At 43.5% G+C, this 15737-nt stretch overlaps 1 protein-coding gene across 1 annotated transcript in view; it reads left to right on the forward strand.

Annotated features, from left to right (window-relative positions):
• The first annotated feature begins 26 nt into the window (after positions 1-26).
• Positions 27-15737, forward strand: part of DOK6 (docking protein 6) — a 297299-nt gene continuing 281588 nt past the window's right edge. Inside the window, exon 1 of the mRNA XM_006892744.1 lies at positions 27-93. Within this exon, the coding sequence (XP_006892806.1) occupies positions 28-93 (66 nt within the window). The 5' untranslated portion in view covers position 27. The remainder of the gene's footprint in view (positions 94-15737) is intronic.

A 15737-nucleotide genomic window follows, 5' to 3' on the forward strand; every position in this document is an offset into this window, starting at 1 on the left:
CCGGGGCTCTGGCTCGGGGACGCGGCCATGGCCTCCAACTTTAACGACATAGTCAAGCAGGGCTACGTGAAGCTCCGCAGCAGGAAGCTGGGGGTGAGTGCGCGCGGCTCCCTCGGGCGCCGGGTGTCGGGCGGCGGGGAGGTGGCTGCGGCCGAGCCGAGGGAGCGGCGCCCGCGGAGGCCCGCTTGTTGCTCGGCTGGGGACAGGGGCTCCACCTGCGGGGCTCCGGGACGGGCTGCCGGTGTGCACGGGCGGGGTCCCCAGTGGGGTATTGGGGCGCCGCACCTGCCGGGAGGTTCCGGGCCGGGATTAGGGGTGCCGCGCGGGCTGGGGCTGTGGAATGCGGACAGAGACGGGGCACTGGGGTTCTGGGGCCAGGCGGGGTCGCGGAGCGCCTGGTCCCCTCTGCGCACCGCCTGAGAGGGAGGTGGAGTGGAAGAAGGTGACTGTCAGAGCCCGAGAGGTCTGTGGGGTTTTCACAGGCGTGCCTGCCACCATTGTCGTCTCTGGAAAGACGTGGGGTGTCTTTGGAATCAACCATTTTCCGCCCCTCACTCCCCGCTCATTGACTGGTTTGGAAATTCAGGATCATAGGTTCTGGCGGTGGTGCCAATAGGGGTCCCTGCGCCCTGACTGCCCCAGTGTGCTCAGGTGTGCACATCAGGGGGGAGAGCGTGGGGCAAAGTTTTGGGGGCCTTCGCTTAGTTTCTAGGAGCTGCGTGGTCGCGGGCAGTACAGGAGGTAACTGGAGGCCGCCCGCACAGCGTCCGGAGGACCTGGAGGTGCAGGCAGGAAGGTCTGTGGGGATCCGAGCCACCTTCTCAGCGGGCATGAGACCCTGGGCTGAGGAAGGGAGGACGGGAGATCGGGATGCAGTGCTCATTTCTGACTCTCTGGCTGTCAGTCCACGTCACTACTCTCAAAGTTGCAGATTTGGTAAACTCTGAAATGTTCGGGCTCAGTGGCCTGGGCACCCCTGTGGAAAGTATGGACGCCCACTCGGAGAGGGCCGGGCCGAGGAGGAACGTCATAATTTGATCATAAAAGGGAATGAGCTCGATCTTTACTTTTAAAATACGGCAAGGCAACACAGGGTCCACCAAGGAGGGCAGGTGGTCTCCAACCCCAGAAGTGGTCGTGATTCCTGGAGGCTGGTGATGGGGGCGGAGGGAGTGAGGCAGAGAAAGGCCTGGACCTGGCAGCTGTCTGTGTGGACTTCAGCTTTGAGGGTCCATTCTGAACCCCAAAGACGCATGAGACCCCTTTGGTGAACTTTGTCCAGTCTGTGGATGCAAGGAGGCTGCAAAGGTGGGCAGGATGCTTGCATGAAGCCCCCAACCTGGAGTCTGTGCGCTCCTTCTGTGGTCCCCTGAGGAGAGGGGCTCGGGCACTTGAGGGGCTCTGCGGGGAAGAAGGATGTGCCTCTTTTTCCTGGCGCTGAGGAAGAACCACGTGCAGAGACTTCCTCTGCCTCCCGGACACAGTGCTCAAATGTGTCACCATAGCAGCTGTCAGCCCAGGAAGGAGGTGCGCCCCGGGGGCAGGGCTGGGATCCTTTCCCCAACTTGCCCTTTGACTTTGACGCCCTTTGCTCTGGACAGGCTGCACTGCTCACCTTTCTAGCCTCTGGTCTTCAGATCCCTGTAGTGCCCACCGCCTCCAATGTTAACGAGCTGATGGGAGTTTCATTTCCTGGGGGAGATACGTGTGTGTGCGCCTGCGCGCACCCAGTGACCCTGGAGCGGAGACAGACAGAGCTCCCTGGGAACTGCTCTCCTGAGCCCTGTTCACGGAAGCCCAGCTGGTGACTCCTCCACGCCTGCTTTCTAGGATGTCAAAAATGAAAACTGGACTCGGGAACTAATTCTAGGAGGGGAGCGGGGGAAGGTGCTGGAATCCATGGTGGGTACACTGGGCATTGACTGAGAGGTCCCACCAAAACCCTGGTCATGCCCTCTTGTGCACAAGAGGGCTTACACTCCTACGAGGCTTTGTGTATAGTCATTCTTTCCAGCCTCGTTCTGTTGAAGGAAAGCTTTCATGCCCATCATAAAAGCGTGTTTATACACAGATAGTGGCTCTTGCTTTCTATTTCTATTTCAGAAATATGAAGTTCCAGTAAGATCTGTGAAACAAGTATGCTTTTCTTAAATAGTAAATTAAAATATTAAACATATCTTGATGATATTGTAGACTATAACTTAGTCAAAATAAAAACTAGCTTTAGAGACTTTTCTGTTTAGAGTGATTTCATCTTCAGGACTTCAGGAGGTTGAGTTCAAATGGGAAAAAATATTTTTCTGTGAAGCTTAAGAGTTAGATCGGTCAAAAGACCCACCTAAACCTTTTGCTGTAAAGCTGCATATGCAAGTGCTACTTGTCACAAGCATGTGATGAAAAGGGGGAAGGTATACTCTTATCACAGACTCCTGAAAGAATTGACCTAAATATAAATATTTCATTTGTGTAGTTTTTGCATAAAACTATGGATTCTAAGAACTTTTCAAAATTAAAAAAGTGGGCTTTTTAAATTTTAATGAGATAGAATGAGTCTTTGAGGTTTATGGATAAGATGAAATAAAATAAAAATTATTTCAAAATAGGCATAAAGGATTTGTTATTTCAACTCTGTGTGACCCTGTAGGATGTAATAGAACGACCCCATAGGGATGGTAAGAAGAGAGGGTGATTGGTTCCAACTTCTAACCTTTTGGGGAGCACCAGTGCTTAACGAGTGTACCACCACTGCTCCTCAAAGTTTGGTGTTAATGACATTTTGAATGTAAGCATGAAAATTTGTCTTGACTCAAATAAATTTTTCTTCCTTTTATGAAAATAATTTTGAGAAACAAAAGGGAACATCATCAATTTTCCCTTTGTTCTTTAAAAATACACTTAGTAATTGAAAATGTTCTAATTCTTCCAAAAACTCATTTAAGTAGTTTTTTAATCATCAGATTATTGTTTCTGTGACTTTGTTGTTTCCTTTTGCAAAATATCAAGTAGCCCCGTTTCATGTGCAAGATTTTTGTTCCTCTAACCATTTACTCTGTTGCATGAGGGATAGTTCACAAGAGACTATGAATGCTGGTTCCCCAGAAACACTAGTAAAAAGAAACATTCGTATGCATCTTTTCCTTGTTACCTTTAGCAGTTTTGCATCTGACTTCTGGTTCACAGTCAAACTCCAGACTCAGACACTGAAACCATTGAAAACCTAATACAATGTTATTGTTAAGTGCCATCCAGTTGAGTGAGACACATAGTGGATCTATGAACCACAGATGTAAATTACATCCTTTCCCGGCCCCTTCCTTATCATCTCTGATGGACTTGATCTCATTACAGCAGCCATTGTGCCAGTCTTATCTCATTAAGGATCTTCCTCTTCTTTCTGACCCTCAGTCTTCCCAAACATTTTCCAAGAAAAAGCCTCTCGTAACAACATGCCCCAAGTATGTGAGACAAGCTTCTCCATCCTTGCTAAGGAGCACTCTGGCTGCATCTTCTCAAGGCACATCTGTGTGTTCTTTAGGAATTTACATGAATATTGACTATAAAAGTGCCAGAGGTGAATCAGCATCATCATCTGAAGAGTCACCACCAGTTCAAACTCGCGCAGAGGCTCAGCATCAGAACGACGTGATCTTTGGTAAAGGCTCTCACTTTTTGTCTGTGAGGTGAAACCCACTCATGGTCGCCCCTCCCTCCCTTGGGTTTTCAGGGCTGTAACCTACGCTGGAGAGATTGTCTGTCTTTCCCCCACGGTGGTGGAGGACTACCATAGCGTTGTGGTCTTTGCTTTCTACAAGTCAGTTCCCTCTCTGTGGGGTCCCAGGAAGTCATAAATCCTCTGAGAGGCAGCCAGCAACCATCTGAATGAATGTGCATCAGTGTTTCCAGAGAGTCCCAGTAAAAGCCATCAATGTGAATATTCATGGGAACCCAGAAGTAGTTTGCACACTTGTTCTTGCTAAGATTCCGATGAGGTTGTCAAGATGCCTCTGAGATGTATTTGCCGTCACTAGGTGTTCTGTTGAGTCAGCTCTGACTCAGTGATCCTGTGTAGAACAGAACAAAGCCCTGCCCTCTCCTGGACCATCCTTATAGTCTCTGCCATCTACTGAAGCTGACCCATAGCTGACCCTCCAGCAGCTTTTCGGAGGCTGTAAGTCACACAGGAGGAGATTGCTCATCCTTCTCCCACATAGCAGCTAGTAGATTCGAACTGCACACCTTTGGGATCGCATTGCAACTTCTTTCCACCCGTTACCATTTTAACATAATGCATTCATTAATATATAATATTAACATAATATGTTAAGTAGATCATAATCATTTACTTTTTTTAGATTGTTCCTCTGTACAACCAGTGAAAAGTTCAATTGTGTAACTCTACACCTTTATACCTGCATAGCCTGACTCTTCTATATTTCCTTTCAGAGATTTAATTGCCCTTTTTTTGGTCTTTTACTTCATTTACTTGATCTCACTCATTTGTTTGAAAAAGAACAAATGTTTTTTGTATTACACAGTATGAGTTCAGAAAGTTTCAAAGATAAAAAGTAGTAAGAACTAAATAAAAATTAACGTTCTTCACACTACCTGAAAATAACCTCTAGATCTCATACCATTTGAGTTAATAATTCGGCAGAAAAAGTAATTTGTGTCCAATGAGGCACACTAATTAAAAGTGTGTAGATGATCGTGTCTTCAGGGTCGATCGTGTCTTCAGGGTCGGGCTTACTGGTTTGGGGACTCATTTTACTCATGGCTCTTCGGGGGAAGCTCCTGGCTTTGGCTGGAGGGCAAATGTGTTCCAAGTGGAGAAGCTTTCCATTAACTTCCTGCATAAATCCCCATTATCTTTAAGGTAAAGCACAGGACAATTCTGAGCAGCGTATTTTAGTATTAGAACGGATCTTCAGTGAGAATACGGAACTTGACAGTGAATGGAATGAAAGGGCATTTTGTTCCCAGAGATCGTAGGAACTCATTCATCTGCTCTTTTCATATTGCCATCTTCATTGGGGGTAGCAATCTGGGAACATGGGAGCAGCACTGTCCTTGTTCTGTTACAGGGTTACTTGCAAAAGATGACCTCCCTTCCAAACCCCCTCTCCTTAACAGTTCAACTAGTGGGAGCTCAAAAACAGAGAGACTGAGTTAAATGTTAGATTCCTGGCAGTAACACCAAGGAGCTCTTACATACTATGATATAGTGTATATAATACCAGAGTGTACTATGTGTTACCCTGCTACCTGAAAGGTCGGTGGGTTGAATCCACCAGCTTTTGTGAAATAGAAAGATGAAGCCATCAGCTTCTGGAAGGATCTGCAGGTTTGGGAATGTGATTGCCGGGGATCTGGGTGGAGGAAGCAACTCAATGACAACGAGCTTAACAACAATAGAAATTGTACTATTCCTTATGTGTCCCTTACATTTTATAGCTTAAAAAAAGCCGTAGGCATGGCTGTAAATATTGCTTCTGGTGTATTTGTGAAAGCATGTTCCATTTTTACCCCTGTGTATACATGTTGTAGTTAAATGCTATCAAGTACAACTAACTCATAAAATAAAGTGACTCAGATTGAGATCATTCCAGTTGTGTGTATTTGTGTGAATGTGCATGCTGGATCAGGCTTCTCTGGCCTGATGGCCAGTACTTTATCTGTGATGCAGCTGTGAAAGCACTGCTTTGCTATACATTTATATGTATGGAGCTTGGGTATCTTAGTAGTGAGAAACCGTGCTGCCAACCCAAAGGTACATGGTTCAAATCCACCAGCCGCTTTACAGGAGAAAGATGAGCAGTCACCTCCTATGTGATTTACTGCCTCTGAAAACAGGCCAGAGGGTTAGCTGTGAGTTGGTTCCAGCATGACAGTATTCAACAGCATAGACATAGGATATGATTATATTGCTCTTTAAGGAGGTATGTGTGTGCTTGTTTGTTTGTTTGTTTACAGAGGGCTAGTGTCTACCTTGTACCTTACAAGCTCTCAATGCTCAATTGTAAGAAAAGGTTTAATTAGAAACTGGGCCAAAGAGACTTCTCTGAAGTTGATGGGCAGGTGGCACATACACATGTGCACAGATGTTCCCCATCATTAGCCAGTAGGGAGATGCCAGCGTGGACCGTGAGGGACACAGCTGTGCACCTATCAGAATGGGAGAAAGAAAAACTGGCAACAGTGCCAAATGTGGGTGAGGAAATGGAGGGTCTGGATCAACTGGAAAATAAATGTCCCGTTTCGAGGATGAGCGTGCAGTTCCCGTGTGGCCGCATTAAAGGGCGTGGAAGCCGATGTGGGAATGCTCATAGCAGCTGGACCGGTCTCTACGTGGCTGCAAAGCGGCAGTTCTAACCAACCGAGAGAACAGGCCTGGGAACCTGCACCAGCAGTTTGCAGGAGTAGCGTCCCGTGGACTGTGGTCACCTCTGGCCACACAGTGCCTCCTGAGGGGGGATCAGCTTGGCTAGATAGAGGCCCACCTGATTGGCTTGCATGTAGCTTTACAGAGCTTCGTGGTCGCTGCATCTCTTACATCTTGAAGGTTTGGGGCAGCCCTGGTGGACCATGTCTGTAGGTTAAGTTTGCACGGCAGCATTCGCCCCTTCCCCTTCTTGACCTTTCTCAGAGAATTTCCGACATTCCCTCGTGATTGTCACATTTCATAGACTATAGTGTAGTGTAAACAACTTTCCTTCCATATTTTTATTGGTTTGCATACAATAATTTATATATATTGTGTTTCATCCATGTGCATTGTGTTTTATACAATCAGTCATTTACATTGTGTTTCATTCATGAACATTCTATTTTATACAGTCTTTCATATACATCTTATTTTATATGATTAATGACTATTGATCTGTGTCTATTATCACTCCATCTTCTCAAGTTCTCATTGGCTCTTTCCTATTTCTTCTCTCCCTCATCCACCCTATAACCGCTGATATCCTAGTGAATTTTGCCCTCCTTCCCCATTTCCCATCCATTTCTTCTGTCCCCTTCCCCTTTTGAACATTTATACACTGCTTTCTCAGTTATCCTTCTATTTTTTTTTTTTTTTTACAATAATGGTCTGGTGCAACATTTGTCCTTACATGACTAAAATATTTCACTCAGTACAGTGCTCTATAAATTCTCCCATATTATATAGCATTTTATGAAATTGTTGTTCCTAAGTGCTGCATAGTATGCCATTGTGTGAATGCACCATAGTTTCTCAATCCATTTGTTTGTTGATGGGAATTTGAGCTGTTTCCATTTTCTTGTTATTGTGAGTAATGCTGCTGTGAACATCTGTGTACAAATCTCTCTTTATGTCTCAGTGCTCATTTCCTTAAGGTTGATTCCCAGCAGTGGAAGAGTAGGTCGTATGGGATTTCTGTGTTCAGCATTTTGAGGAAACACCAGACTGCCTTCCAGTTTGGGTCCAGTGGCTGCACCATTTCACAATCCTACTAGCCATGCATGAGAGTTCAGTTTCTCTACATCTACTTTATTGCTTGCTATCCTGCTAAACTTTGCTACTGGGGTAAGATGATACCTAAGTGTTGTTTTGATTTCCATGTCTCTGATTGCCAGTGATTTTTAACAGTTCTTCATGTACCTGTTACCCATTCATATGTCTTCCATTGTAAAGAGTCTTTGCATGTTTTTTGTCCATTTTGTAATTGGGTTGTCAGTCTTTTTCTTTTTGAGACTCTGTAGTATTCTGTAAACTTAGTTATGAGATCCTGTCTAAATGTCATTGCCAAATGTGTTGTTTTATTTCTCCAATCTGTAGGCTTTCTTTTCATTCTATTGGAAAAAGTTTGATGCACACAAGGACTTCATTTTTTAGAAGGTCCCATTTGTTAATATCATTCTCTCCTGTTGTTCATTTCTGGCTAAATTTGCAAGCATGTTTATGCCTAGTAGCAAGGAGCTGTGCTGCAATTCCAAAGGCCTGCAGTTCGAGGCCACCAGCTGCACTGCGGGAGAAGGATGGGCAGTCTCCTCCTGTGTGATTAACTGCCTCTGATTCCTTTTTGTATCTTATAATCCTTACAGTTTGGGGCATTACCTCTAGGTCTCTGATCGCCTTGAGTTGATTTCTGTGTATAGAGTGAGATGTGGATTCTATTTCAGTTTTCTGCAGATAGATACCAAGTTTTGCCAGTACCATTGGTTGAAGATACGGACATTTCCCCATATCGTAGGTTTGTTTCCTTGTCAAATACCAATTGACCATAGGGAAATGGATTGATTTCTGGGTTCTTGATCCCATTCATTTGTCTCTGTGTCTGTCTTTGTACCAGTACCATGTTGTTTTGGTTAATACAGCTGTGTAGTAGTCTTTAAGACCAAAGAGTGCTATACCTCTAATTGCATTTTTATTTTTCAGAAGAACTTTGCTTATTTTGGGTCTCTTTCCTTTCTAACTAATATTGCCAACTGCCTTTTCTGTCTCCTTGAAGAATGAGGTTAGTATGTATATTGGCATTGCGTTGACCATGCAGACTTCTTTAGTGGGATTGCCATTTTCATAATGTTGGATCTTCTTACCCTTGAATGGAGAATAGTTTTCCATTCAAATAGGCCCCTTATTGTTTCCTGTATTTTGTAGCTTTCCTTGTAAAGTTCTTTTGTGCCTCTAATGAGGTATATTCCTAAGGATTTCATCTCCTGTTTGGCTGTTATAAATGTTGTTTTCTTAGATTCCTTTTCTGTGTTTGCTCTTTTGCTGTGGAGAAATCCTACTGTTTTTTTGTATATTGGTCTTGTGTCCTGACACTCTACTAAATTATTCTACCAGATCTACCAGGGTTTTGTTGTTGTTGTTGAGTCTTTGGGGTATTCTATGTACACTATCATGTCATCTGCATGTAGCAACAGTTTGTCTACCTCTTTGCCAGTTTGCAAGCCTTTTCTTTTCTTCTCTCTCTTTTATTGCCCCAGCAATTACTTCCAATGAAATATTGAATCGGAGTGGTGATAGTGTTCATCCTTGTCTGGTCCCTGCTTGTAAGAGGAATGCCTTTAGTCTTTTTCCATTGAGAAGGATGTTGGCTCTTGGTTTTGTTAATGTATATTTCGCTTGAGGAAATTCCCTTCTAATCTTATTTGGTTGAGTATTCTAATCAAGATGGGGATTTTGTCAAAGGCCTTTTCAGTAAACATAACTTCTGTATGTGCTGGGAACTCCCTCCCCACACTGTGTTATTATTGCCATACTGGCTGTGTTGCACTACTTGGAATGGAACCTACAGTACCCGATGAGTCCGTTTATGAAGAGACTGGTCGCTCTCAGGTGTTAACTGTGTGCACTACACACATGGAAATTGAGCCTGAAAAGGGTGCTTCTCTTGGGGATGCCGACAAGTGGTCTCTTCAGTATGGCGAGGACTCTTCATCTTTTTTCTTTCCCAAAGAAGGTCGTGGAAGGAGACTGCTAACTTTCCTGTCTGCCAGTCCCAAGACATCAATACAACCAGTCTCAAATTCTCATGCAGTAAAAGCGGTACTTAACGTTTACTCCCTCCTATGAACCGGATCTCTTCACTGGCTCTAGGAGATTCTTCTCCATCTGAGCTCATGGAGGGTTCTTAGAGACGGAGGACGGCCACCATGTAGGGCTTTGAGAGCTGTGTGTTCTTCGAACATCCAATTGACTTCTTCACTGATGCGAAAGCCCCTGTAAAGTTGTGTAATCTTGACTTTGTGTGAATTATATACTGTGTTCAAACAGTCATCTATTTTTCTTGTGGTCTCCTAAAACAAGTTGTTGGAGGTTAGGACAGCTATAGCCATTTTGTCTCCATCCCTCCTTGCCTAGTATAAAGAAATATCAAGAAATATTCTCAGATCATGATTATGCAAATATATGCTATTAAGAATGTAACCCTTATTCTTCCTGTGCGTGAATATTCTGGGCGCTCATGTACTTCTGTGATATTTATGATCAAAGGTAAATGATGTCCCTTTATTATAACTAATGGATTTTGTAGTTTTCATCTAGGGCTCCTATGTGATGGCAGGCTTTCTCAGTGTGCTCACGAATAAATTGGTTATAAATAAAGCAAAGCTTGTGCTTAAATATTAAAGAGCCTTAAATATAGCACAGATGATTTCCTGATCCTAATTGAGAACCAGCCAGTCCTTACATTGGGTAGCATTCAGCCTCCCCTGGCCCTGAGCACGGAGACCCCAGGTCTGGGAGGGCAGAGTTGCACACTCCCTGTCCTCCTCTGAGTTGTGGGAGATCTCAGTGTCTGTCATTTCACAGTGGCATTTGGTGTGCTCTGTGAAATGAGGTTTGCCCACAGAACACCTCAGTTATAAGGAGCCGAGTGGCAGGAACACAACATTCACTTCCGCAGGAAACAGCAGCGCAAACCTCATCCTCCTTTGATTTTGTGAGCTCTGACTGAAGCATCTTGACAAAATTTTAGAAAACATAATTACTTAGAGATAAAGTTCAACTGCATGTCAATGAAATTTAATTTTGTATCTTCTGTCAAAGAGAAATCATTTGGCTACCTTCCCGTCTTCAAAAATATGTGATTAGCTATCTTAATACTCAAGGTGAGGCTTAATCAGAGCTTCTCTTTACATGATAATAAAACTGCCTAGAATGCAAAATAAGTGAAATCTCAGAAACAGAAAGGAAGAGGTTAGAGTGATGTGCTCTCCTCTGGTGGGTCAGCATTGGTACCTGGGTAGAAAATGAAAGGGAAAAACGGAAAGTGTTTTTACAGATATAGCTGAAGAATGCCTGACGCTTTTGGATACCATGATTCACATAAGGTTTGGCACTGAAGGTGGAAGAAATAGATGTTTATTCTTTGTTGTTTAGAATCTGTAATAGTCTTCATTTAAAGTATTTAGGAAATACCACCAAGAGAATTAACAGGTCTGTCCTGGAGAGGGTGAAACCAGGTTTCTCCTTGGAGGCTAGGAATTTGAAGCTCCATCTCACAGACATTGTTCACATGGCCAGGAGGGACCAGTTCTTGAAGAAGGACATCATGCTTGGACTGGTGGAGGGACAGCATAAGAGAGGAAGACCCCGGATGAGACAGTTTGATACAGTAACTCAGATAATGAGGGTAGGTGTGTCAGAGTCACTGAGACTGGCTCAGGACAGGGCAGGTTTCAGAGCGGTTGTACATAGGGTTGCTATGGGTCGCAGGTGACTTGACGGCACATGACAACAACAGATCAACATTCATGTGTATACATCTGTATGCATGTGAATGATCTTTATGTTGTTGTTAGGTGTGTTACGTTGGTCTGAATTACAGTGACCCTTTCAGTCTTGTTATGTGTGAACCCACTGTGTGGCCACTGTGTCAGTCTATTCCTGAGGATGTCCCACTGTTTCACCGACACTCTTCTTTATCAAGCATGATGCCCTTGTCCATGGGTCCTGCCTGACAGTATGTTCAAGGTTCTCAAATACTCACCATTTTCCATTCTAAGGAACACTCTTGCAGACTTCCTCCATGTATACCCATCAATCTTTTGAGAAAATAACAGCTTATTAATGAAGCTGCACTGCAATCTCAAGGCGTGCAGTTCAAATCCACCAGCTGCTCTGCAGAAAAAGGACGGGCTTGCTGAGCAAGTTCTTGCCGTTTGATTCTGACTCTGGCTCTTGGTACTTTTTGTTATAATATTATCCTCTGTCTTCTAAAGCTGCACTGGGGAATCGTCTGTTCATCACTTTCACTTTGCCATCTCTTCTCTTTGCTTTGGTTTCTTGATACTCAAATGCCATTTTTATAGTGTTTCTAACATCTGTTTTTGGTTTTTCTTTTTCCTCTTTGTAACGGCCTTTTGCTCTATATAGGGATAATACCCTGGATGTCACTCCACAGCTCTTCTGGGCCTTGGTCAGTGGTATTCAACGCCTCAAACTTGTTCCTGTTTTTGTTTTGGTTTTTAAGTATAGATGCGATGGACTCAAGGTTGTATTTGAGTTCTTTGGAATTTGTTTTAATTTTTTTTTTTCAGCTTCAATTTGAACTTGCATGTGAATAGTTGATGATCTATTCTAGTCACCTGGCTGGATTTCACAGCTATCTTGAGCTTCTCCAACAGTTCTTTCCACACATCTAGCCAGTCTGATTCCTGTGCAGTCCATCATGTGGAGTCTATGTATAAAGTCACCTTTTGTGTTTAAAATCAGGAAGGTTAATGAAGGAATTTTTTTCTCTCTCCCTCTTTGGAGGGGAAAGCGAGCTGGTGGGGAGGGGTGGGCAGGGAGAAAAGTGCGGCAGTGAATGAATGGAAATCCAAAACCTCTGTAAATGTCTACTAAAATTAATAATAATAATAATTAATAATAATAATAAAATCAGGAAGGTTGTGCGCCAGCTATGTGTCCTTTCTTCCTACCTGTTCAGTCTGCATACTGAGCAAGTAATTAGTGAAACTGGATTCTGTGAAAAAGAATGTTGCATCAGCATTGGGGGAAGACTCATCAACAATATGCATGATGCAGATGACACAACCTTGTTTGCTGAAAATGAGGAAGACTTAAAATGCTGCAGAAGCTTGAACACTAAAGCCTTCAATGTGTATTACATCTCAGCATCAAGAAGACAAAACTTTTAACCATTGGGCAGTGGGGAACATCATGATAGATGGAGAAAGGATTGAAGTTGTCAATGATTTCACCTTGAATAGATCAACTTTCAACCCCGTTGGTACCAGCAGTCACGAGATCAGGAGATGCATGAAGAGTCAGCTGCCAGGGATCTGTCCAAGGTCCTGAAGAGCAGTGATGTCAGTCTGAAGATGAAAAGGCCACGGTCTTTTCAGTCACTTCTGATGCATCTGAGAGCTGGACAATGAATAAGGATTACAGGAGAGGAATTAATACCTTGGGGAGAGTGCAGCCATATTGCTCCTTGGAGGCAAAGATAGCGAAGCTTTGTCTCATACTTAGGGTATGTTGCTAGGAGTAACTGTTACTTGGAGGAGGACATCATGCTTGGAAATGTGGAGGGTCAGTGAAAGAGTGACAACAGCTGTGTGCTCAAGTGTGTCAGAGTTGATGAGGATGGCACAGGATAGGACAGGACTTGGTTCTATTTTTTAACAAAGTCACTATGAGTTTGCACAAGACTTAATGGCACCTAATGACAATTACAGCATTCCTTTCCTGATTTTAAATCATGAACTATCTCGTTTTGTGTAAATTATTGTGTCTTAAGGTATGTACAGATTCTATATGAACACACTTTTCTGAAATTCTTGGTTTTCACAATTTATCCATAATTTGGTATAATCTAAACAGTCAAATGCTTTACATAGTCAATTAAGAAAAATCCTTGGTAAACATCTCTCTGGAGTTCCCTTCTTTCAGTCAAGTCCTATCTGACATCAGCATTGATGTTTTTCTTGCCACATCCTCTGTTTAATCTGGCTTGAATTTCTGGAGTTTCTTGGTGCTGTATTGCTACAACCATTTTTCAAGTCTTAACAATATAATTTTGCCTGTGTGTGAAATTAGTGACATTGTTTGATATTCTCTGCACCCTGTCAAGAGACGGATTGCATTGGGAAAGTTGGCTGTGAGGGACCTCTCAAGAGTACTGAAGAGCAATGATGTCAGACTGGAGACTAAGGTGCACCTGATCCGGGCTATAATCTTCACAATTACGTGCTATGCATCAAAGAGTTGGACAGTGGCTAGGGTAGATAGAAGGAGAATTTATGCCTTTGAGCTGTGGTGCTGGAGGAGAGTGTTGAATATACCATGGATTGCTAGGAGAACAAACAGGTTTGTCCTGGAGAGGGTGAAACCTGAATGTTCCCTGGAGTCAAGGATTCTGAAGCTTCATCTGACATATTTTGGGCATGTTGCAAGGAGAAACTGGTCCTTGGAGAGGGACATCATGTTTGGCAGAGTAGAGGGACTGCGAAGGAGAAGAAGACCTTTGATGAGATGGATTGATTCTGTGACTAGAGAGGTGGGAATAAGTGCGTTTGAGATGGCTAGGTTGGCACAGGATAGAAGAGCATATAGAGCTCTTGTACATAGGGTCACTATGAGTCGCAAGCGACTTGATGGCACATAACAACAACAAACAACAACTGCACCCTGTCACATCACCTTTCTTGTAGTAGGCACAGACAAGATCTCTGGTTGGCTAAGTGATCCTGTCCACCATGTGTGACTCTGCTGATATTTGAGATATTGGTGGTGTGGTGATCAGCATCCCAGCAACATGAAAGCCACTACAGTGTACGAGACTGGCAGAGGAATGCTTTTATTATCTGTCTGCAGACATGCATGTATTTATCTGGAAAACCCTCAGAGAAATGGCTTGGCATCTTTGCCTTAGCAACAGGCTCAGATGTACCAGTGGTTATGCGTAGCCCCTGGCGGTGTGATCATTGTGATCAGTGTGGTCATGTTATCATGGGTTGGCACAAGCTCGATGGCAACTAACAACGTGTGTGTGTGTGTGTGTGTGTGTGTGCGCGCGCGCGCGCGCGCGCACGCGCACACAAATACTAAGGAAGGAGGAATGAGAGGAAGAAAATGATGTTCATACCAACGAGCGTAGATGTATCCTGCACATTGGGATACAGACTGAGCTCGACCGTACTAGGACCAGGCCGATAAACGCAGTTCAGTAAACAGTTACTGAATTATTAAACGTATGTCCATTTGAAACTGTGCTACCATGCATTATATTGATATGTATAAGAGTGGTTCTGCTGCTTTTGTTAGTCATTTTATTATTTCTACATTTGTAATTAGCTTTTGCAAACGTTGACTGAATTCTCTATAAAAGCAGCGACTACTGAAATACCTTGGTTAGAAAATAACTTCTTGTCGTGTGCCACTGAGTCGGAACCCACCACTCAAAGCCGAGCCTCCAGTGGCTTTTGAGAGGTAGTTAACCACACAAGAGGAGACTGCACATGCATCATCTGTGGAACAGCTAGTGGATTAGAACTGTTAGCCTTTTGAACCTTAGCACAACCTCTTACCACTGGGCTACCAGAGCTCCCTAAAATATCTTAGATCTCTAAAACATGTCATCCAAAGTTTTTTACAAAACGTATTTCATACCTTTAGCTAAAAGCACTCAGAAAATTCTGCAAGAAAGTATTAAATTTAGCCTTGCTAAGTAAAAAAGCAAAACAAAACTATAAATAAACTTACTGAAAAACCAGGTTGCATATAGTTTTTGAGGGGTACAGGTTTTGATTTAAAGTAGCCCTAAGAAAAATTATGCTCTGCAACCTCATTTTTAGAGGCATTTTTATTATGATGCATTATTTGTTTCTGTTGCTATTTTGACTTGCTTCTATACATATTGATATTTAACATTTATCGTGATATTTCAAATAGCCTGTAAACTTGAATCTTGTAGTCTGGTATAACAAAATTTTCCATTGAGAAGCCTTCCAGAAAGTATGTCGTTGTAGCATATTGCAGTTTCCAACGTGCTTTTGCAGCTGGGTTACTTTCACACGGCGGCTCTCTGTAATGAGTGGGCCCGGCAGTAACTGTCTTCATTTTCTGTAGTCTGACCTTGAGTTTCAAGGAGGCAAACGCGTATCCTGGATCGGAAGCTGGATTCCCTTAAATTTAATTGCCAGGGCCTTTTCAGAACGCTTCTCTTAACTTCTGTGCACATTTCCAGAATATTCTCTTCTACCCTCACCTGGTAGAGGTTGCTATGTATCTGTCATGCCCAGGTACAGCACTGTTAGCTGGG

This window comes from Elephantulus edwardii, unplaced genomic scaffold (genome assembly GCF_000299155.1).
Source record: "Elephantulus edwardii isolate Elephantulus edwardi_28Jun2011 unplaced genomic scaffold, EleEdw1.0 scaffold00118, whole genome shotgun sequence".
Classification (NCBI taxonomy): domain Eukaryota; kingdom Metazoa; phylum Chordata; class Mammalia; order Macroscelidea; family Macroscelididae; genus Elephantulus; species Elephantulus edwardii.